This window comes from Lithobates pipiens, unplaced genomic scaffold (assembly GCF_037356315.1).
Source record: "Lithobates pipiens isolate NorthernLeopardFrog02 unplaced genomic scaffold, aLitPip1_a1.2 Scaffold_8, whole genome shotgun sequence".
NCBI classification, from domain to species: domain Eukaryota; kingdom Metazoa; phylum Chordata; class Amphibia; order Anura; family Ranidae; genus Lithobates; species Lithobates pipiens.
In genome coordinates, this window is record NW_027507903.1 from 530,962,743 (window position 1) to 530,985,365 (window position 22,623).

At 45.8% G+C, this 22,623-nt stretch overlaps 1 protein-coding gene across 1 annotated transcript in view; it reads right to left on the bottom strand.

The window, feature by feature from the left end:
* Positions 1-22,623, bottom strand: part of GPAT2 (glycerol-3-phosphate acyltransferase 2, mitochondrial) — a 206,570-nt gene that overhangs the window by 108,685 nt on the left and 75,262 nt on the right. Inside the window, 3 exon segments of the mRNA XM_077469522.1 lie at positions 8,084-8,169; positions 14,394-14,501; positions 14,588-14,800. Coding sequence (XP_077325648.1) covers positions 8,084-8,169; positions 14,394-14,501; positions 14,588-14,800 — 407 coding nt within the window.

A 22,623-nucleotide genomic window follows, 5' to 3' on the forward strand; every position in this document is an offset into this window, starting at 1 on the left:
TGAGTACCCGAGTACCTGTCACAGCCCATCTGAGTACCCGAGTACCTGTCACAGCCCATCTGAGTACCCGAGTACCTGTCCCAGCCCATCTGAGTACCCGAGTACCTGTCCCAGCCCATCTGAGTATCCGAGTACCTGTCCCAGACCATCTGAGTACCCGAGTACCTGTCCCAGCCCATCTGAGTACCCGAGTACCTGTCACAGTCCATCTGAGTACCCGAGTACCTGTCACAGTCCATCTGAGTAACCGAGTACCTGTCACAGCCCATCTGAGTACCCGAGTACCTGTCACAGCCCATCTGAGTACCCGAGTACCTGTCACAGCCCATCTGAGTACCCGAGTACCTGTCACAGCCCATCTGAGTACCCGAGTACCTGTCACAGTCCATCTGAGTATCTGAGTATCTGAGCACCTGTCAGCCCATCTGAGTACCCGAGTACCTGTCAGCCCATTTAAGTACCCGAGTACCTGTCAGCCCATTTGAGTACCCGAGTACCTGTCACAGCCCATCTGAGTACCCGAGTACCTGATTATCTGTCAGCCCATCTGAGTAGCCGAGTACCTGTCAGCCCATCTGAGTAGCCGAGTACCTGTCAGCCCATCTGAGTAGCCGAGTACCTGTCAGCCCATCTGAGTAGCCGAGTACCTGTCAGCCCATCTGAGTACCCGAGTACCTGTCCCAGCCCATCTGAGTACCCGAGTACCTGTCCCAGCCCATCCGAGTACCTGTCACAGTCCATCTGAGTAACCGAGTACCTGTCACAGTCCATCTGAGTAACCGAGTACCTGTCACAGCCCATCTGAGTACCCGAGTACCTGTCACAGCCCATCTGAGTACCCGAGTACCTGTCACAGCCCATCTGAGTACCCGAGTACCTGTCACAGCCCAATCCAAGTACCCGAGTACCTGTCACAGTCCATCTGAGTATCTGAATATCTGAGCACCTGTCAGCCCATCTGAGTACCCGAGTACCTGTCCCAGCCCACCTGAGTACCCGAGTACCTGTCACCAGCCCGTCGGAGTACCCGGGTACCTGTCACCAGCCTGTCGAAGTACCCGGGTACCTGTCACCAGCCCGTCGGAGTACCCGGGTACCTGTCACCAGCCCGTCGGAGTACCCGGGTACCTGTCACCAGCCCGTCGGAGTACCCGGGTACCTGTCACCATCCCGGTGTACCCGGGTACCTGTCACCAGTCCGGAGTACCCGGGTACCTGACACCAGTCCGGAGTACCCGGGTACCTGACACCAGCCCGTCGGAGTACCCGGGTACCTGACACCAGCCCGTCGGAGTACCCGGGTACCTGTCACCAGCCCGGAGTACCCGGGTACCTGTCACCAGCCCGTCGGAGTACCCGGGTACCTGTCACCAGCCCGGAGTACCCGGGTACCTGTCGCCATCCCGTCGGAGTACCCGGGTACCTGTCGCCATCCCGTCGGAGTACCCGGGTACCTGTCGCCATACCGTCGGAGTATCCGGGTACCTGTCACCATCCCGTCGGAGTACCCGGGTACCTGTCACCATCCCGTCGGAGTACCCGGGTACCTGTCACCATCCCGTCGGAGTACCCGAGTACCTGTCACCAGCCTGTTGGAGTATCCGAGTACCTATTTGCAGCCCATGCCTCATAGAATACACATTGGGGTGTTTGCTTTCCAAAATGGGGTAAATTTGTGGGTAATTCTATTGTACTGGTGCTCCAGGACCTTCAAAAGTGTGATAGGTAGGAACGAAATGAGATGTGTCATTTATGCTCCTAGAACGCCTGAAGGTACCACTTCCATGTTGGACCTCTGTATATGGCCAGGCTGTGTAAAAGCGTCACACATGTGGTATCACAATACTCAGGAGGAGTAGTAGACTGTGTTTTGCGGTGTAATTTTAGCTATATACATGCTATGTGTAAGAAATATCTTATAAATGGACAACTTTGTGTAAAAAAAAAAAAAAAAAAGATTTTAAATTTTCTTTCCACGTTTTCTGAAGACTTGTGTAAAAAAATTAACCGCTGAAAAGACTCATAATGCTTCATAGAATATACTTTGGGGTGTTTGTTTTCCAAAATGGGGTCATTTCGTGGGTAATTCCATTGTCCTGGTGCTCCAGGGCCTTCACAAATGTAATAGGTTGTTAGGAAATTAGAAGTGTCATTTATGCTCCTAGAACACCTGACGGCGCTCCCTGCACGTTGGGCCTCTGTATGTGGACACGCTGTGTAAGAGTCACACGCGTGGTATCGCCATACTCAGGATGAGTAGCAGAATATATTTTGGGGTGTAATTTTTGCTATGTACATGCTTTGAGTTAGAAATATCTTATAAACTGACCACTTTGTGTAAAAAAAAAAAATATGTTTTCATTTTCTTTCCACGTTTTCCGAAGACTTGTGGAAAAAAAATTAACTGTTCAAAAGACTCATTATGCCTCATAGAATATACGTTGGGGTGTTTGCTTTCCCAAATGGTAATGGGTAATTCTACTGTCCTGGTGCTCCAGGGCCTTTACAAATGTAATAGGAAACTAGAGGTGTCATTTATGCTCCTAGAACCCCTTACGGCGCTCCCTGCATTTTGGACTGCTCTGTGTGGCCAGCCTGTGTAAAAGTTCCACACATGTGGGATCGCCATACTCGGGAAAAGTTGCAGAATGTATTTTGGGGTGTAATTGGAAGAATGCATATCATGTACATGAGAAATAACTTGTTATTATGACAATTTTGTAAAAAAAAAAAAAAAAAACATTTTTTTCCCCCCAAGAATTGTGGGAAAAAATTACAACTTGCCTCCCTTGGACTGTCTACTTTTCAAAAAGGGGTCATTTGGGGGGTATTTGTACTTTCCTGACATTTCAGAGCCTCAAGAAATGAGATAGGCCATCAGGGCATCAGGTATGATCAGATGTGATCAATTTTCAATGATTTGCACCATAGCTTGTAGACTCTAACTTTCAAAGAGACTAAATAATATCCACGAATTTGGTTTATTTTTACCAAAGAGATGTAGCCATGGAAATTTTGGCCCAAATTTATGAACAAAAATGACTTATTTGCAAAATTTTATCATAGAAACTAAAAAAAAGTGTTTTTTCAAAATTTTTGCTATTTTTTCACTTATGCGGCAAAAAATAAAAAACCCTGTGGTGATTAAATACCAACTAAAGAAAGCTCTATTTGTATGAAAAAAACGATAAAAATTTTGTTTGGGTACAGTGTTGCATGACTGAGTAACTGGCATTCCAAGTGTGAGAGCGCTGAAAGCTAACAATTGGTCTGGCAAGGAAGTTGTATAAATGCCCTGTATTGAAGTGGTTAAATTTCAAGCAACAAGAGAAGGAGGTAACCTTTGAAATAAAATATATATTACAACCAGCAGCCTCCTTGCAACCTGAAAGAGCAGAATGAGAAAACCCTCCTTAGAAGGGAGGGATGTAAGCACAAAGGAGGGAAGATAATATTTTGACTGAAATGAAAAGCTGAAACCACTGTTGGCAAAAAGAACATCCTAAAACGAAGAGCCATCACGTATTGGTGGGGCATTTGAAAAGGCTGCTTATAGGGCAAGCCACAAGCCCAGATACCCCACATGCCAAAGTAATGGCCTCTAAGAAGGCCACCTTTTGGAATAAAGTCACAAGAGAAATATCTCTGAGATTTTTAAAAGGGGAGTGCTGCAAGACCGGAGCCTAGGAGGAGGAACCATCAGAGTGACTACCCAAATAAGGGACAATAACAGGGTAAAGGAGGCCAAAAGACAGAGAAAAAGATGGAAAAAAAAAAAAGAATAGCCAAGGCAGAAACCTTGTTCTTAAAAGTGCTAATGGCCCAACAGCAATCCACACCCCCTTGAAGTAAGGCAACCATGCTTGCAACTGAAGAACTCACAGTAACAAAAGGAAGCCTACCTGGTGCAGCAAAGGAGGGCGTGAGCAGCAGACCCCCGAGCTCCAAGCTGGGGATAAACCTATGTACTGCAACACCTGACTCAACAGCCAAGCCGTGAAGTCAGTGAAGCAGGGAGGAAGACGGGACCAAACATAGGAGATCCCAACAGAGTGGAAGAAACCAAGGTGCAACTGAGAAAACAAAAAAAAAAAGAAGAAAAAAAAGCAGATCCTTCTGAAGGTGGACGATAGAGAAACAAATTCTTCAGCCACTACCAGAAGGTTGCCCATTAGACGTGTTTTTAGTAGAAGTTGAACCTAGTGTCCTGTAGGTGGCAGTATCAAACCAATCTGTGATGAATTATAAAGTGATTGTAAAGGCTTGTTTTTTTTTTTCTTAAGAACAAACATGTTATACTTACCTGCCCTGTGCAGTGGAGCAGCCGGGATCCTCCTCTTCTCGGGTCCCTCTCCGGCTCTCCTGGCCCCTCCCTCCTGTTAAGTGCCCGTACAGCAAGCAGCTTGCTATGGGAGCACCTGCACCGAGCTGCAGCTCCGTGAGTCCATTCAGACACGGAGCCCCGGCTAGATCCGCCCCCCTTTCTCCTCATTGGCTCACTGACTTTGACAGCAGTGGGAGCCAATGGAGCTCCATTGCTGTCTCAGCCAATGAGAGCGAGAGTCTGGGGCAGCTGAGTCTCTCATGCAACATTGCTGGATAGAGAGGGAGCTCAGGTAAATATTAGGGGGGCTGCTGCACAGAGTTTATGATCTTAATGCATAGAATGCATTCAAATAAAAAACCTTCTGCCCGACTACTTATCTACCAAGATACATTTATAAACAAGTGATTAATGCCGGCCATACACAGTCTGACTTTTCGAAAGAATTTTCTTTCAAAAATTGTATTTAAGAATTTTCATATGAATTTCGCACCATTAGTGAGCTGCAACAACAGCCGATTTTCATGCGGAAATCAAATGAGGAATTGGACATGTTGGAATTTTTTTTTTAAATAAACAATTTTCTAATCAATGATGGGAGAATCCTGCGAGAAATGTAATAAGAAAAGAAAATTTACAGAGAGAAAAGAAGATTCCCGGCCACGAAAATTATTTTCTGTAGCAACATGAGGTGAAATTGAAGGCTTGGTCAGCCGAATTTTAAAAATCAAAAATCAAAAAAATAGGATCACAAAAAAAAAAAAAAAAAAGTTTTCGATTTTGAAAAGAAAATTTGTTCGAAATTCGACCATTAGTCAAGCATCACGGCTGCTGCTGCAGCAGCTTTGAGCTTGATAAACGCTTTAAAAGCCAGTGAAGGGCTTCTCAGATAAAAATGAACTGGCGGCTCTAGAGCTGCCCAATCACTTATGAGGCTCTCAAAAAGGCACCCCTCTATTGGCGGAATCTATACCACCTGTGAGCCTAGGATCAAGGGAGAAAGCTTTCCCGGTGAGTGCAGGAGAAACCCCCATACCAAAAGGAAAAAGGCATGGGGTTAAAATCCCCCATCCCCCAAGAGTCTTGTCCATGCAAAATATGATAGTAAGCACAGAAACAGGTGTTTAACCACTTCAGCTTCAGAAGGTTTACCCCCTTCATGACCAGGCCATTTTTTGCGTTACTTTAAGGCCGCGTACACACGCGCGGACTGTTCGCCCAACCTTGTTCGTCAAACAGTTTCGGCAAACAGTCCGCTCAAAATTAGCATGGACGGACATGGCCACACACGACGAACGAACAGTTTGCTGAAACCGTGCGCGATGACGTGAACGGCACGTACGACGGGACGAAAAATACGACGTCCTATACACTGCATTATAACTTTCGGCGTGTAAATCCTTTCTGAGCATGCGCGGAACTTAGTTTGACGAACAAGCCTACACACGGGCGGACTGTTCGCTGAAACAAGGTTTCAGCGGACAGTTTTTCGGAAATTCCGTAAAACCTTGTTCGTCAAACTGTCCGCTGAAACTGTCCGCTGAAAGCCCACACACGAGCGGACTGTCCGCCCAAACACTGTTCAGCGGACAAAGTTGGGCGAACAGTCCGCCCGTGTGTACGCGGCCTTACAGACAATTGCACGGCCGTGTAACGATGTACGGAAAAAAAATTTATGTTCTTTTTTTCCCACAAATAGATTATTCTTTTGGTGGTATTTGAGCACCTTTCTGCTATAAAACCTATCCAATTAAAGAAAAAAAAAGAAAAATCTAATTTCTTCATTACTTTAAAGTGGATATAAACCCACTCTCATCCTATCTAAACTATTGCCATAGTGGTTATCTATAAGGATATACATGCTTCCTGCATTTATCCTTACCTGTCAAATGTCTTGCCTCTGTCTCTTATGAGACCCGAAAGACTGCAGATTCTGTGGGTGGGTCTGTTGTCTGGAGCTCAGTGGGTGGAGTTGTGATGTCAGTAGACTCCCTACCCACCTCTGCACTCCCCTTGTTAACATGCATTTTCTCCTGAGTATTTCTTACACTGAACTTCTGCTATGATCACTAACATCCAGTCAAAACCCAGAAAGGTCACCACATGACTTCAGCATGCCCAATCATGCTGAGGTGTGAAGCAGCCAATCCTGGGAGACCTGGAGAAGAAAGGAGGGGGGATGGGAAGTACACAGAATGCTTCTCTCAGGCTCCTTCATGAGATAAGTAAATCACTTGTCAACAACAGCAAGGGGGAAGAACTGACTACTATTTCTTTGTGTGTCAGTTTTTATCTTACTGAAAAAAGATAAGAGGACTGCTCAGAGCTGGATTAACTCTTTGTGGCAAGACTGGGTAGATGACATGAAATCCTATACTGTAGGTGCAAGCCTTAATTTAAATAAAATAAAACAATTTGAGGTTACATCCACTTTAAATCAATATGTATTCTGCCACATATTTTGGGTACAAAAAAAATCCCAATAAGCGTATATTGATTGGTTTGCGCAAAAGATATAGCGTCTACAAACTATGGGATCTTTTTATTTATTTTTTTACTAGTAAGGGCAGTGATCAGCGACTTATAGCAGGGCTGCGTTATTGCAGCGGATAGTTGGGACACTGACTGACACTTTTGACACTTTGAGAACCAGTGACACCAATATAGTGATCACTGCTAAAAAATATGCATGGTCACTGTACTGGCACTGGCAGGGAAGAGGTTAAAGTGTTACTAAACCCAGGACCCTGCAGTCCCTAAATCTGGTCTCCCATAGTACACAGAACATGGAAATGCAATCATTTTAGTAAATATAAACTGCTAAATACCCTTTCTCATCAGAAGTATATAGAAGTCTTGTGATTTCTGTCAGTTCCTGGTGAAGCTTGTAGGAGTTTTCATATTGTGCTGAGCTGTTCTGAGGCTGCAGGGCTCCTGACCCTCTGTCTGGACAGTGCCAGTTGGCCCTGTGCTGATCACATGCATTCTCCCAAGAAAAAAAAAAACCTCTCTAGCAATACACACCAAACTGAGCAAGTGCAGCCTGACTCAAAAGGCTCTGTCTTATCCAGATTTTTCCAGGGGGGCAGTGCAGGGAGGGGAGGATCTGTGCATACAAGATCAAGCAGCCTTTTTACAAAATGCAGAGGATTAACCCCTTAGGTTCCACAGTGAGTATAACAAGCATGCTTTACTGCATATACAGACTGATTTTACTGTTGTGGGTTTAGGAACACTAACATCAGAGGTGATCAAAGCGTTAAATGTGTGCCTGACATGTGCTTTACCTCTGTGGGGGAGGCGATTTGACTAAAGGCATGGATCGGTGCCTCTGCTTAGCAGACACACATGGTCCATGTCTTCTGTAATGATAGAATGGCGATTTGCCGTGTTTACAGAGGCAGACTTCTGTGAGTGTACCAAGACATCGGCGGATGCTGGCGGACAGAGTCTAATCACAGTGGGAGCAGGCCGCCGGCAGCATGCGTGTGCCCCAGACCCTGAAGTGCCTAGGACAAGATCTGACACAGGAGAGCCTCCTTGCCACTGTATATAGGCAGTATACAGTTGGCAAATGGTTAACTGAATATTCAGAAGCTTTATTATAGCACTATGACCTTTTACTACTTTATGAAGCCCAGAAACAAGAACTGGAGGCATGTGATCAGCAAGGGTTAGAGCTTACATGCACTTTACATTACTATGCTATGGTAACATTTAATGAAAGACTAACATCACTATTTTTTCTTTTTTCATTACCTCACACCCAGAATATATGGGAGAAGAGCATCTCGCAAACAGGGGACTGGAGCTAAATGCTTCCACATGTAGTTATTCATGTATTCCTGAAACAATAAAGCAACAAACGTTTTAAAGAACCGACGATTCTAATTTTGAGTTTTTTTTAATACTTCATAACAATTTTGTAACAGCACGTGAAGTTGGAAGGAATACTAACATGAAAAGCAGCTTACCTAGCATAAAAGACAACCAGAATACTTTGAGGTTTGTGCTTTTGAGAGACTATCACGGTAACCAAGAGGGTAAACTGCTGTGGGTAAGGAATGCCGACATCTAGCAGCCTCCCAAAAGCAAAGTTTCAAGAAATCAGGGTAGTCTCAAAACATGCAAAGCCCCTTGCAAATGCCTATTGGCCCATCACTATCAAGGGAAGCCTCAGTGGCAAACAGGAGACATAAAGGCTCAGGCAAACTTCTTTACCATCAGACGTGCCACCCCTTCCTGTCAGAATGGACTGAGATTCATCTGCAACGGGAAGGTTTTAGAGGCTGCTGGTATATGTAGGCGCCCATAAGTCCACCAGACTAGATCATATCCTTGGCCTTCAAGCAATGATGCTAAAAATAGAAAAATCACCCAGCCACTAGACAATACTATGCTGTTAAAATCGTGAAGTTAAAGCGGAATTCCACCCAAAAGTGGAACTTCCACCGATTTGTCTCCTCGGCACTTTCGAGGGGGAGCGGATACCTGTCTTTGACAGGTATCCCGTTCCCACTTCCGGGAGTCCAGGGCACGGCCCATGATGTCACGGCTAAGCTCCCTCCTCCTCCCTTCCCTGCTCCCGGGCCAATAGGAAAGAAGAGCGGAGCCTCGCGTATGCGCAGTAGGTTTCCCAGCATGAAGCCGTAAGGCTACAGTGCCAGGTTCCCTTACCTGCAATGGCGACGGAAACATTGCTGGACTCCAGGACGGTAAATGTCTGATTATTAAAAGCTAGCAGCTATAGTATGTGTAGCTACTGGCTTTTATAGTTTTGCAGTGGTGGGCAGAACACCGCATTAATAATCTATCAGGCCACTGGACAAATACAATTGTAAAATGCTGATCTACTAGTTGTTTTAATGAATGTAATATAATAAAGAGCTTCTTTTCTCAACTTACCCTAGAATACAATGCTCACTTGCAATAAAACGATAGCACAAGTAGAGGACATGTTGATGTGCAAACTTCAAAAAGTACCAGCAGATTTCCATTTGACTAGCTGTGAAAATCAGCAGCAAATGGCATCCACCAGAATTTGCACAGCCTAAAGATATGCTGGCAAGTTAAATAGCTCCTTTCCAATTACGTGTATATGCATACAAGATACATAGGCTGAAAAGTGTGGAAAAAAAACAACAACAAAAAAAAAAAAACAATTTGGCAGCCGGTCTCATGACAATGAGCCAATGGCTGCGAGCGCTGATCACTGTGTTCTGGCGGGGGGGCAGTCCCCCTGTCAGAAAACAATAGCTCAGCAGGAAGAACGCCACACTAACATCAGATGTGTTAGTACAGTGATGTGTAAATGTTTACTTTTTGTTCAGCCTGCTGGGTTGAACAAAAAATAAATAAAAAATTCCTGTTTGTACTCAGCTTTATACCGTAAACTTACTGGCAGGAAATTGATGTGAATGTTGCTTCAAACCCCATATTTTAACAAATGTATATTTACATCTTCTGCTTAAAGTGGTTGTAAAGTAAGAAGGTTTTTTTGAATCTTAACCACTTGACCACTGGGCACTTAAACACCTTTAATAACCAGACCAATTTTCAGCTTTTGGTGCTCTCACATTTTGAATGACAATTACTCAGTCATGCAACACTGGACCCATATGAAATTTTTGTCCTTTTTTTCACACAAATGGAGCTCTCTTTTGATGGTATTTAATCACCCCTCAGTTTTTTATTTTTTGTGCTATAAAAGAAAAAAAGACCGAAAATTCTGTGAAAAAAAGAATTTTTCTTCGTTTCTGTTATAAAATTTAGCAGATTAGTAATTTTTTCTTCATAAATGTTGGCCAAAATTTATACTACTACATATCTTTGGTAAAAATAAGTACAAATTGGTGGATATTATTTGGTCTTTGTGAAAGTTATAGAGTCCACAAGCTATGGTGCCAATATCTGAAAATTGATCACACCTGAAGTACTGACGGCCTATTTCAATTCTTGAGACCCTAACATGCCAGAAAAGTGTAAATACCCCCCAAATTACCCCTTTTTGGAAAGAAGATATTCCAAGGTATTTAGTAAGAGGCATGGTGAGTTTTTTGAAGTTGTCATTTTTCCCCACAATTCTTTGCAAAATCAAGATTTTTTTTCTTTTTTTTTTCCACAAAATTGTCATATCAGTTTATTTCTCACACACAGCATATGCATACCACAAATGACACCCCAAAACACATTCTGCTATTACTCCCGAGTACGGTGATACCACATGTGTGAGATTTTTACACAGCGTGGCCACATACAGAGGCCCAACATGCAGGGAGCGCCATCAGGCGTTCTGGAGCACCCAGGACAATTCTGACATTTCTCTGTAAAAATCATCATTTGCTAGAAAATTACACAGAACCCCAACATTATATATTTTTGTTTAGCAAAGACTCTGGAGAATGCAATGGTGGTCGTTGCAAATTTTTATCTCGCACGGTATTTGCGCAGCAATTTTTCGAATGTGTTTTTTTGGGGGAAAAAACTGTTTTGTGCTTTAAAAAAAAAACAAAAAAAAAAACAGTAAAGTTAGCCCAATTTTTGCATAAAGTGAAAGATGAAGTTATGCTGAGTAAATATATATCGAACATGTCACTCTTCAAAATTGCACATGCCCGTGGAATGTCGCCAAACGTCGCTACTTGAAAATCCCCATAGGCGACGCTTTAAATTTTTTTTTACTGGTTACATGTTTTGAGTTACAGAGAAGGTCTAGGGCTAGAATTATTGCTCTCGCTCCAACGTTCACGGTGATACCTCACATGTGTGGTTTGAATACCGTTTTCATATGTGGGCGGGGCTTACGTATGCGTTCGCTTCTGCATGCGAGCACATGGGGACAGGGGCGCTTTAAATATTTTTTTTGTTTTTTGTTCATTTTACTTTATTTTAGTTTTACATTTCTTTCCCCAAAAATAAATTTTTGATCACTTTTATTCCTATTACAAGGCAATTTATATGGCAATTTATGGCATGGTATTGCAGAGTATTGGTGGGTATTGCAGAGTATTGGCGGGTATTGCAGAGTATTGGCGGGTAATGCAGAGTAATGGCGGGTAATGCAGAGTAATGGCGGGTATTGCAGAGTAATGGGGGGTATTGCGGGGTATTGCAGAGTATTGGGGGGGTATTACAGAGTATTGGGGGGTACTGCAGAGTAATGGCAGGGTACTGCAGAGTATTGGGGGGTACTGCAGAGTATTGGGGGTACTGCAGAGTATTGGGGGGTACTGCAGTCATGGCAGGGTACTGCAAAGTAATGGCAGGGTATTGCAGAGTAATGGCAGGGTATTGCAGAGTAATGGCAGGGTATTGCAGAGTAATGCAGAGTAATGGCAGGGTATTGCAGAGTAATGGCAGGGTATTGCAGAGTAATGGGGGGTACTGCAGAGTAATGGGGGGTACTGCAGAGTAATGGGGGGTACTGCAGAGTAATGGCAGGGTATAGCAGAGTAATGGCAGGGTATTGCAGAGTAATGGGGGTACTGCAGAGTAATGGCAGGGTACTGCAGAGTATTGGCTGGTATTGCAGAGTATTTGCAGGGAATTGAGGGGTTAAATTCGGTGAGCAGCGATGTGGGCACTGCAGATGCTGCCCACAGCGCTGCTAACACCGAACACTTTCCCCTCCGCTGTACCGATTGGTACAGAGAGGGGAGGGAGGAACCGGCGTCATAACATGACGCCGGTTTGTTTACAAGTGATCACTCCGTCATTTGACGTGGTAAACGGCTGTAAACGGTCACGGTTGATCTCGTGTGCGCGCCCCAGGGGGCGCGCGAGAGCAGAATTCTGGGAGGCCATTAACGGCCTCTCAGAGTTAAACAACCGCCCTGAAGCCGTTAATCGGCTATGGGCGGTTGTTAAGTGGTTAAAGTAGAAGTCCATACTAAAACTAAAATCCCTGCATCTATAGCCACCAACATTCTAAAGGCCCATACACACGATCAGACTTTTTGACAACAAATATGCAAATTAGCTGTTTTGGAGCAACATCCGACTGTGTGTACGCTCCATCGGACAAACTTTTTTGGTTTTCATCGGACTTTTGTTGGCTGTGCGAACGTACAAACTTTCTGGCAACAAAAGTCCGATGGAGCCAAGTCTGATCGTGTGTACAGAAAACCATAGGACTTTTGTACAAAGTGCAAACAGGCATGCTCAGAACCAATGCAAAAGATCAGACAATTCAGAAGTTGACCAAAGGTGGCGGTAAAGAGCAGAAAAACCACATGATTTGGTGAAAGTTGGCTGAAAAAGTCCTGCTGTGTGTATGCAATACAAGTTCAGGGCCGACGCCCTTTGTACAAAAATCCAAGCAAAGTTTGTACAAAGTCCTATTGTGTGTATGAGGCTTAACACTAACCTATCTAGCCCTGAAAAGAAAAAAAAAAAAATCAGCAAACATAGCTTTTCTGCAGGGATCCAACCCGGTCTCCAGCGGCGGAAGCTTCACCGTATAGGCAGGTGCAGAGGACACGTCTGTCAACGGAAGCCCTATATTATGGGCGACGTAATTTCCCATTCATTTCACAGCCTTTGTCAGCTGTGTCCTATGCAGAGCTTCCCCTACTGGAGAATTATAGCAGAAAGTAAAAAAATATTGCTTTTTTTTAAAATTGGCGGTCGTGTGACGTTGCACCCAAACAAAATTGTCGTCCTTTTTTTCCCACAAATACAGCTTTCTTTTGGTGGTATTTGATCACCTCTGCGGTTTTTATTTTTTGCGCTATAAACAAAAAAAAAAGCATCAATTTAGAAAAAAAGCTATATTTTTTACTTTTTGCTATAATAAATATCCCCCAAAAATATATTTAAAAAAAATATTTTTTTCCACAGTTTAGGCCGATGTGTATTCTTCTACATATTTTTGGTATAAAATCGCAATAAGCATAAATTGATTAACTGCGCAAAAGTTATAGCTTCTACAAAATCGGGAATAGTTTTATGGCATTTTTATTTATTTATTTTTTTACTAGTAATAGCAGCGATCTGTGTTTTTTTTTATCAGGGCTGTGACATTATGGCAGACACATCGGACAATTTTGACACATTTTTGGGACCATTGGCATTTATTACAGTGATCAGTGCTATAAAAGTGCATTGATTACTCTAAAAAGGTCACTGGCAGGGAAGGCGTTGACACTAGGGGCGATCAAGGGGTTAATTGCGTTCCCTGGGAGCTGATTATGACTGAAGGGGGAGGAGACTGTGTAGGGCAGATGACAGATCGCTGTTCATACTCTGTGTGGACAGACTATCAGTCTTTCTCCCTCAGAAAACCAGAAACTGTTTATCCCGGTTCTCTGTGTGCCAGCCGCAAATGCAGGAGCCCGGGCGGTGATCGTGACCACCGGGCACTTGCATCGGCTCCCGTCGCGAACAGTGGGCACATGCGCCCCTAGTAGCCCCCGGGGCAAAGTGATGTTACATAATGTCACTTCGCCCAGCAGTGCCATTCTGGCACAGTATAACTGCAGCGACTGGTCGGCATGTGGTTAAAATAACGCAGTGACGTAGCGCAAAAAAATGGCCTGGTCATTAAGGGGGTAAATTCTTTCGAGGCTGAAGTGGTTAAAGCTGGCCATAGATGTTTGAATCTCAGTCGGTTCAGCAGGCAGCAGGGACTGGTTGAGATCCAAAACATCCATAGACAGGCTGATTGTACCCAAGTCGATCTATCGAACTAGCATGCTGGATTTTTACAGGCGATTACTGGCAGTGGCTGTAGCCGATAGGAATAATAACAGTGTTCTACCGAGCCCCGCATCCCTAAACCCCACTCCGCTAGGAGAAAACGATAGCTCCGCAGGAGGGAATCTAGTGATCTATGGTCTGCTATCTTTCTGCCCTCCAACAAGTAAAGTAGGGATCGATGTGAGTGTGCAATGTACAAGTAAGAGGAAGACAATCTTAACTCTTTTGCATAACGAAATGGAAAGTACAAAGAATTAGATATATTTTTTTACTATGCGTGTAACACCAGTAAATGCAAAACCCATTCTCCACAATGAAATGTGTTATTATTAGAGACATGTGTGGAGTAATTTAATGGCAAAATAAATTTTACCTTTAATGAAAAGGGCTGAGCAAAATCAACACGTGCACAGCCCAGAGTGGTCGTCCATGGGCATAGTGCAGACACTACAAAGCGGCAAACTGCTAAAGCTGAAGTCGCCTAGATATAAAATAGCACAGCAGTTAGATGGTGCAGTGATGTCGACTTGTATTCACATATACACTGTAAACAGTAGAAAAATATACCTGTCCTCGTGTGCCATAAAATTCAGGACGGCTATCATAGGAAATCCCCACTGGCACTATGAAAACGTCTGGCACTTTTCCAGACTGCATAGCTTCAATTATTGTCCAGACCCATTCACAAGCAACTGGGGACAAGGTGTGGCAACATGGAGAGGACAAAACCTCCAGAAACACCAGCAAACAGTGCCCATCTTCCAGGAATGTTTCAGTATACTGCCAAAAAAAAAAAAAAAAAGCAGATAAGTTTGTAATGAGGACACACAGACATTCTGTTAGGAAAGAGATGGACAACGAGAAGAGAGACACACACACTATCATGCTTGCAGCACAAGTAATTTCAGATGCATATGTTGTTTTAGCTCAATAACATGTTTTCTATTTTGATATTACATTAATGTGGAATTGTTATTTTCCACAAGAAGTGTACATTTAAAGGAAAACTATGGTCACAGCATTTACTTTCATTTTCAATCATCAGCATTGTAATAGCAATATAAACAATAGCTATTTGGGACAATACAATATAAGCGTTCTTGAAAAATCTCCTTTCGTGTTATAAGTCTGCTGCCCATGTCATAGTTACATAGTTAGTCAGGTTGAAAAAAGACACAAGTCCATCCATTTCAACCACACAAAAAAAAGAAATAAATAATATCATACAATCCCATATAACCAATTCTACACCTACAGTTGATCCAGAGGAAGGCAATGTCTTTCCAGGACTTCCCGGAGTCCCTGCATGCTTTGCAGCTTCTCCTCTGCTTAAATCTCTAGAGACTACATGTCCCTTGGTACCACCTTGCACTCTGCAAGTAGTAATTCCTGTACCGACTCCACCTCCTGAAACACCTCCTCAGCAGTTCAGAAGGCAGGCTCTGTAAATTGTGACACAGCAGTGCCTATTCACTGTGCATAGTAAATATGTGTCTCAGAATTCAAGGAAGTAAACATGTGGGCATCTTAACCGATTCAGCGCCGGAAGATTTTACCCCCTTCCTTACCAGAGCACTGCGTCGATTTAACGGACCATTCCCCGGTCGTACAACATTGCACCAAAATAAAATTTATGTAATTTTTTCCCACACAAATAGAGCTTTCTTTTGGTGATATTTGATCACCTCTGCGGTTTGTATTTTTTTTTTTTTATATATATAGCGCAAAAAAGTGTGACAATTTTGAAAAAAAACTCAATATTTTTCACTTTTTGCTATAATAAATATCCCTCAAAAATATATAATTATTTTTTTTTTCGCAGTTTAGGCCGATATGTAGTATTCTACATATTTTTGGTAAAAAAAATAAAATAAATAACCATAATCGTATAGTGATTGATTATAGTGTCTATAAAATAGGGGATAGTTTTATGGCATTTTTATTATTTTTTACTAGCAATGGGGGCGATCTGCAATTTTTTTGGGACTGCAACATTATGGCGGACATGTCGGACAATTTTGACACGTTTTTGGGACCATTGCCATTTATACAGCGATCAGTGCTATAAAAATGCACTGATTACTTTAAAAATGTCACTGGCAGGGAAGGGGTTAGCACTAGGTGGCGCTCAAGGGGTTGTGTTCCCTAGTGTGTGTTCTAACTGAAGGGAGGAGGGGACTGTGTAGGGGAGATGACAGATTGCTGTTCATACTCTGTAGTGCACACGCTCTTAGGGGCCACAGGGGGAAGCGACGTTACACAATGTAGTTTCGTACAGCCCTACCATTCTGCCGCAGCAGTTTACAAAATTCAAAATTAAGTAGGCAATAAAAAAATGAATTTACAATGTGGAAATTAAGAGATCAAACATACATACAGTCCCCGTTCTCGCACATGCACAGTAATGCGCCATAGCGGCGCAAAGTATACAGGTTGCCATAACAACGGGCGGCGGCGGAAGTGCCCGTCCCATTGTTATGGCAATCTAGCCCTTGGTGCTGCCCACCGCCTCCTGGGCAATGAGGACAAACATCTCCCAGGAGCAGTAGCGAGCGGAGGCGCAGAGGGAAGTGACGTAAAGGAGCCGAGGTGATGAAGGAGGCAGATTTAGAGGGACCACATAACATGCATAAAAAGGTAAGTAAAAATAGGATTTTTGTACTCACCGTAAAATCCTTTTCTCTGAAGTTCATTGACGGACACAGCATCTCATCTTGACCTTAGAGTTATATCACCCCTTTAGGAGAGGGCTATGCAGAAAGTGTTTAAAACAGCAATTGCACAGACCGGGGGGGGGGGGGGGGCGGTCATACTGGCTATAACCCCTCACACTGCAATCCTGCAGCTCAGTTCATTAAGCAGTAAAAACAGAATTAGGAGGGGTGGGTGCTGTGTCTGTCAATGAACTTCAGAGAAAAGGATTTTACAGTGAGTACAAAAATCCTATTTTCTCTTTCGTTCATTGACGGATACAGCATCTCATCTTGACCTTAGGGACGTCCCCAAGCAGTGTCAAAGAAACAAGGGGTGGGAACAGCAAACGACAATAACTCCACCCAAAACAACCAGAGCTCCTCAACGTAGGAGTTGCAACCTTAAACAGCCGCCTGCAAAATCCTGCGGCCGAAGCAAGCATCCAAAGATGCGTTCACATCAATCTTGTAAAATTGAGTGAAAATGTGAGCGGATGACCAGAGCACCACCTTACACACCTGGGAAAAGGACGCTTCATGTCGGAAAGCCCAAGAGGCACCAATTGCCCTGGTAGAATGTGCCGTGACAGGAAAGGGGGGTGCCTGTCCCCTTATGACATAAGCCTGAACTACAATCTGTTTGATCCACCGAGAGATGGTGGCCGATGAGACCGCCAGTCTCTTTTTTCGTACCAGCCACCAATACAAACAGCGAGTCTGACCTCCAAAAAGGAGCCGTAGCAGACAGTTCCCCGCGCAGAGCCCGGACCACATCCAAGGAATGCAAAGTCACCTCTTTGGGATGTGACAGCTGAGGACATAAGGACAAAAGCACAATGTCCTCATTTAGATGAAAGGCCGAAACAATCTTTGGAAGAAACAAAGCCTGCGGACACAGCACCGCCTTATCCTTGTGGAGGATCAAGTAGGGAGACTTGCAAGACAAGGCCGCCAACTCAGAAACCCTCCTGGCAGATGTAATAGCCACTAGAAAAACTAATTTCTGAGTGTCAATAAGGGAATCTCCCTAATGTTTTCAAGCAGCGGTTTCTGAAGCACCGAGAGCACCAGATTCAAATCCCACGGAGGTACAGTAGGTGTCACCAATATTGTGTTTCCAGCGCGATCCTGTTGCGCTGGTCCCGGCGACAGGCTTCTCTAACCAGCGCGATCCCGTCGCGCTAGTTCTCGCGCTGGCTGCAATAGGAAAATGTAATTTTCCTATAGTAGCGAGCAAGCGGCGATAATGTAGCTACACTAATGAAGCCTGCATGCCTTCTCGGGGGCATACCAAGCCCTTAGGTCCAGTAGGGATTTTAAGGGGAATCCCCTACGCCGAAAAAAAACGGCGTGGGGACCCCCCCCAAAATCCATACCAGATCCCTATCCGAGCACACAGCCCGGCCGGTCAGGAAAGGGGGTGGGGGACAAGCGAGCCCCCCCCCCGCCCTCCTGAGCTGTACCAGGCCGCGTGCCCTCAGCATGGGGGGGTGGGTGCGGCCCCCCCACCCCAAAGCACCTTGTCCCCATGTTGATGAGGACAAGGGCCTCTTCTCGACAAGCCTGGCCGTTGGTTGTCGGGGTCTGCGGGCGGGGGGGCTTATCGGAATCCGGGAGCCCCCTTTAATAAGGGGGCCCCCGGATACCGGCCCCCCACCCTATGTGAATGAGTATGGGGTACAATGTACCCCTACCCATTCACCTGTGAAAAAATGTAAAAAAAAAAAAAAAAAAAAAAAAAAACACACACAACACACAAGGTTTGAAAATAATTTATTGCACTGCTCCGGGGTCTTCCGTCTTGGGGGGTCTTCTCGCCCGGCTTTCTTCTTCCGACTTCTGGGGTCTTGTCCCCCTCTTCGGTTCAGTCCCAGCATCCTCCAGAACTGACATCATAAGGGGGCGGCCCCGGCATTGCGGACGGAGAGCGTTGAGTCAACATCTCAAGACGAAGAAAACGACAACGAAGAAGACAAAGACGAAGACAAAGACGAAGACCGGGCCACCGCTAGTAAAAGAGCGGGAAGAAGCTGTGGCCCGGCAAGAAGAACCAAAGAGGGGGACAAGACCCCTGAAGTCGGAAGAAGGGGCGGCGGAAGACCAGGCCTCCTTTAGTAAAAGAGCTAAAGGAAGAAAGCGGAGGCCCGGCAAGAAGAACCGAAGAGGGGGACAAGACCCCAGAAGTCAGAAGAAGACCCCCGGGTGGTGGCGAAGAAGAAAGCCGGGCTCCTCCGCTAGTAAAAGAGCTAGCAAAAGAGCAGAAGATAGCGGAGGAGTCCGGCGAGAACACCCCCCAAGACGGAAGACCCCCGGAGCAGTGCAATAAAATTATTTTCAAACTTTGTGTGTTGTGTTATTTTTAATAATTTTTTCACAGGGGAATGGGTAGGGGTACCCCATACTCATTCACATAGGGTGGGAGGCCGGTATCCGGGGGCCCCCTTATTAAATGTTGAGGGCATGCGGCCTGGTACGGCTCAGGGGGGGGGGGGGCGCTCGCTCGTTCCCACCCCCTTTCCTGACCGGCCGGGCTGTGTGCTCGGATAGGGGTCTGGTAAGGATTTTGGGGGGACCCCACACCGTTTTTTTCAGCGTAGGGTATTCCCCTTAAAATCCCTACCGGACCCAAGGGCCTGGTATGCCTCCGAACGGGGAAGCCATGCCGGTTTTTTATTAAAATTTGGCGTGGAGTTCTCCCTTAGGATTCATACCAAATACAGTGCCTGGTTTTGGCGGGAATCCAATTTGGATCCCCGCAACAGTGTGAACCCGGCCAACGATGGCTTATCGGGAAAGAAACATTTTTCCTTTCCCGATGCGAGCCAGCTCGGCGTTGGCTCCCGCGACAGAGCTCACAGGGTGTCAAGCTCGCCGATAAAAGACACAATATTGCGGTCACCTACTGTAGCAGTGGTCGAACCGGAGGGGCCACATGTCGAACCCCCTGAACAAACGTATTCACCAATGAATGAGTCGCCAAGGGACACTGAAAAAAAAAAAAAAAAAAGACAGCCAAAGCTGAAATCTGCCCCTTGATGGTGCTTAAGGCAAGTTTCTGATCCACTTCTCGCTGTAAAAACAGCAGGATCCTGGAAATAGAGTATGTGCACGGATGCCACCCCATCTCTTCACACATGGAGATGTAGGCCTTCCACGTACGATGATAAATCTGAGAAGACTTCCGTGCCCTCAACATAGTGGATATTACCGAATCCGACAGACCTCGGTCCATTAGCACCTGGCTTTCAACAGCCATGCTGTTAAATCCAGGATGGTAAAGCAGGATGAAGTATTGGACCTTGCAACAGAAGGTCCTCTCACATTGGCAGTCGCCAAGGAACATACGCCACCATTCATACTATGTCAGCGTACCACGGACACCGAGGCCAATCTGGAGCAATCAGAATTACCAAAATCCCCTCGACCTCCACTCCGCAAAGCAGACGTGGTAGAAGTTTGATTGGGGGGGGGGGGGGCATAAATCAACCGATCATGCACCCATGGAGCAAACAAACGCGTCTGCCTAGGGATCCTTTGACCTGGCCACAAACCTCTGTACCTTCCGATTGAGTTGAGAAGCGAGGAGATCCACATCTGGCTTGCCCCACCTTAGGCAAAGGAGCCGAAATACATCCGGATGTAGCGACCATTCCCCTCGGTCCAGCATATGAAAACTTAGGTGGTCCGCTTGCCAGTTTTCTACGCCCAGAATGTACACGGCCGACAGAGCCGTGCTGCAGCCAAGCTCCTTGTTCCTCCTTGATGGTTGACATATACCACCACCGTGGCGTTGTCTGACTGGATCCTGACCGGATGCTCCTGCAGCCTCTGACCATGTAGAGGGGCATTGCCAGATTGCCCGAAGTTCTAGCACGTTGGTAGGCAGGATTCTTCCTGGGTCCAGGGACCCTGGGCTGACTGTACACCCCAACCGGTCAGTCAGGCATCCGTTGTGATCACCGTTCAATGAAGAGGAAGGAACGACTTCCCAGACCGAACAGCTGGCGACCTCAGCCACCAGAGCAGGGAGTCCCTAACTAGCTGGCTCACTCGAATTTGACAATCCAGGAGTTTTGTCTCATTTTGACAGAATCTCCTTTTGCATGACTCGAGTGTGTAATTGAGCATAAGGTACCGCCTCGAAAGTGGCTACCCTGAGACCCAGGTCTCACATGCAAAAACGCAGCGACGACCACCTGCGGGGCACCAAAAACATCAATGCAGTTTAAAGAGTCTGCAGCTTGTCTGAAGGAAGAAAAACTCTCGCCTCCGAGGAGTCCAGAAGCAGGCCCAGGTACTCCAGGCGTTGATTCGGCACCAACACCGACTTCTGTAGGTTCAGTACCCAACTAAACTCCTGAAGAGTTTGCATGGCTATTGCCACATCCTCTCTTAATTCTGAGGCGGAAGCTGCCCCCAGAAGGAGGTCGTCCATGTAACCCATGATTGCGATCCCTCGCTGCTTAGCAAAGCCAAAATTGGGGATAGCACCTTGGTGAAGACCTTCGGTGCCGATGTCAGGCCAAAAGGGAGAGCTACAAATTGGTAGTACTGGTCTCCGACCGCAAATCGCAGAAACTTCTGGTGCTTGATGCATATGGGGACATGCAAGTATGCGTCCTTGATGTCCAGGGATGACAGAAAATCCCCGATGGGAGTGCAGCGACCCCTGAGCGAACTGATTCCATCCTGAACCTTTGTACCTTCACAAAGCTGTTGAGGGCCTTGAGGTCCAGGACCGGATGGACCCCTTCCTTCTTTGGGACTACAAACAGATTGGAGTAAAATCCCTGAAACATTTCTGGCGTCGGTACAGGTACTATCACCCCACGCAGCAGAAGGTCCTGTACTGCCCCGAACAGGGCTTCCTGACGAGCCGGAAGATGAAGGCTGAAGGGGAAAAAATCTGTTTGGTGGACAAAAAAAAATATCTTGTACCCTGTGGAAACCAGTTCGCAGACCCACTGGTCGGAAAGTAGGGAGGTCCACCGGGCTGTAAATTCCCGAAGACGACCCCCCACCTGAGGAGTCAGGCGGGGGCAAACCTTCAAGCTGTAACAGATTTGCTTGCAGGCTTGTGAAACCTGTTCCTAGCCGGCGCCTTGTCGGACTGGGAATGACTCGGGCGGACCAAAAATTCTGCTTCTGAGCGGAAAAGGAGGGTCCTTCCCTTTTCTGGACTGTGGGAGCAACGTTCTCTTACCCCCAGTAAATTTCTTAATAATGTCCTCCAGCGAGGTTCAACATAGCCTCTCCCCCTGGAAGGGCTAATCCGCCAGTGCTTTCTTAGATACCTGGTCCGCAGACCAGCATTTCAACCAAATCAGGTGACGTAGCACTACTGCTGATACAGAGGCTCTAGAGAGCAAGGGGGCCATATATAAGGAAGCATCACAGACATATTAAGGCCCTGCACCAACTGGTCCACCAGCTCCAAGCAGACCGGGGAAGCCAATTGCTTCTTCAGCTCACGGTGCAACAATTTAGCCCATTCAGTAAGCGTCTGCGACACCAGGGCCGTGGCTAACACTGGCCGCAATGCTGACCCCACCACGGTAAACATGGACTGGGCAACCGCCTCGACCCGTCTATCGGCAGGGTTTTGGAAAGCAGGAGTCCCTTCCACCAGAATCGTGGTTATGTTATTTAACCTGGATACTGAGGGGTCAACAATCGGAGATGTCCATTTCTTCAGGAGACTCTTCTCAATGGGGTAACGACATGCGTTTCGGGACTCAAAAGGCCCGCTGCGGTTTCCCCCGCTCCTTGTAAATAAATGTATCGAAATAAGTTGGGTAAGGAAACACCTTAGCCACGTGGGCCAGCTTGTGGGACCCAAAAAGGACCAACACCTCTGTAGATCCCCCACCGTATCCTCCATTTTTAGGGTATCCAGCACCGCTGTAATAA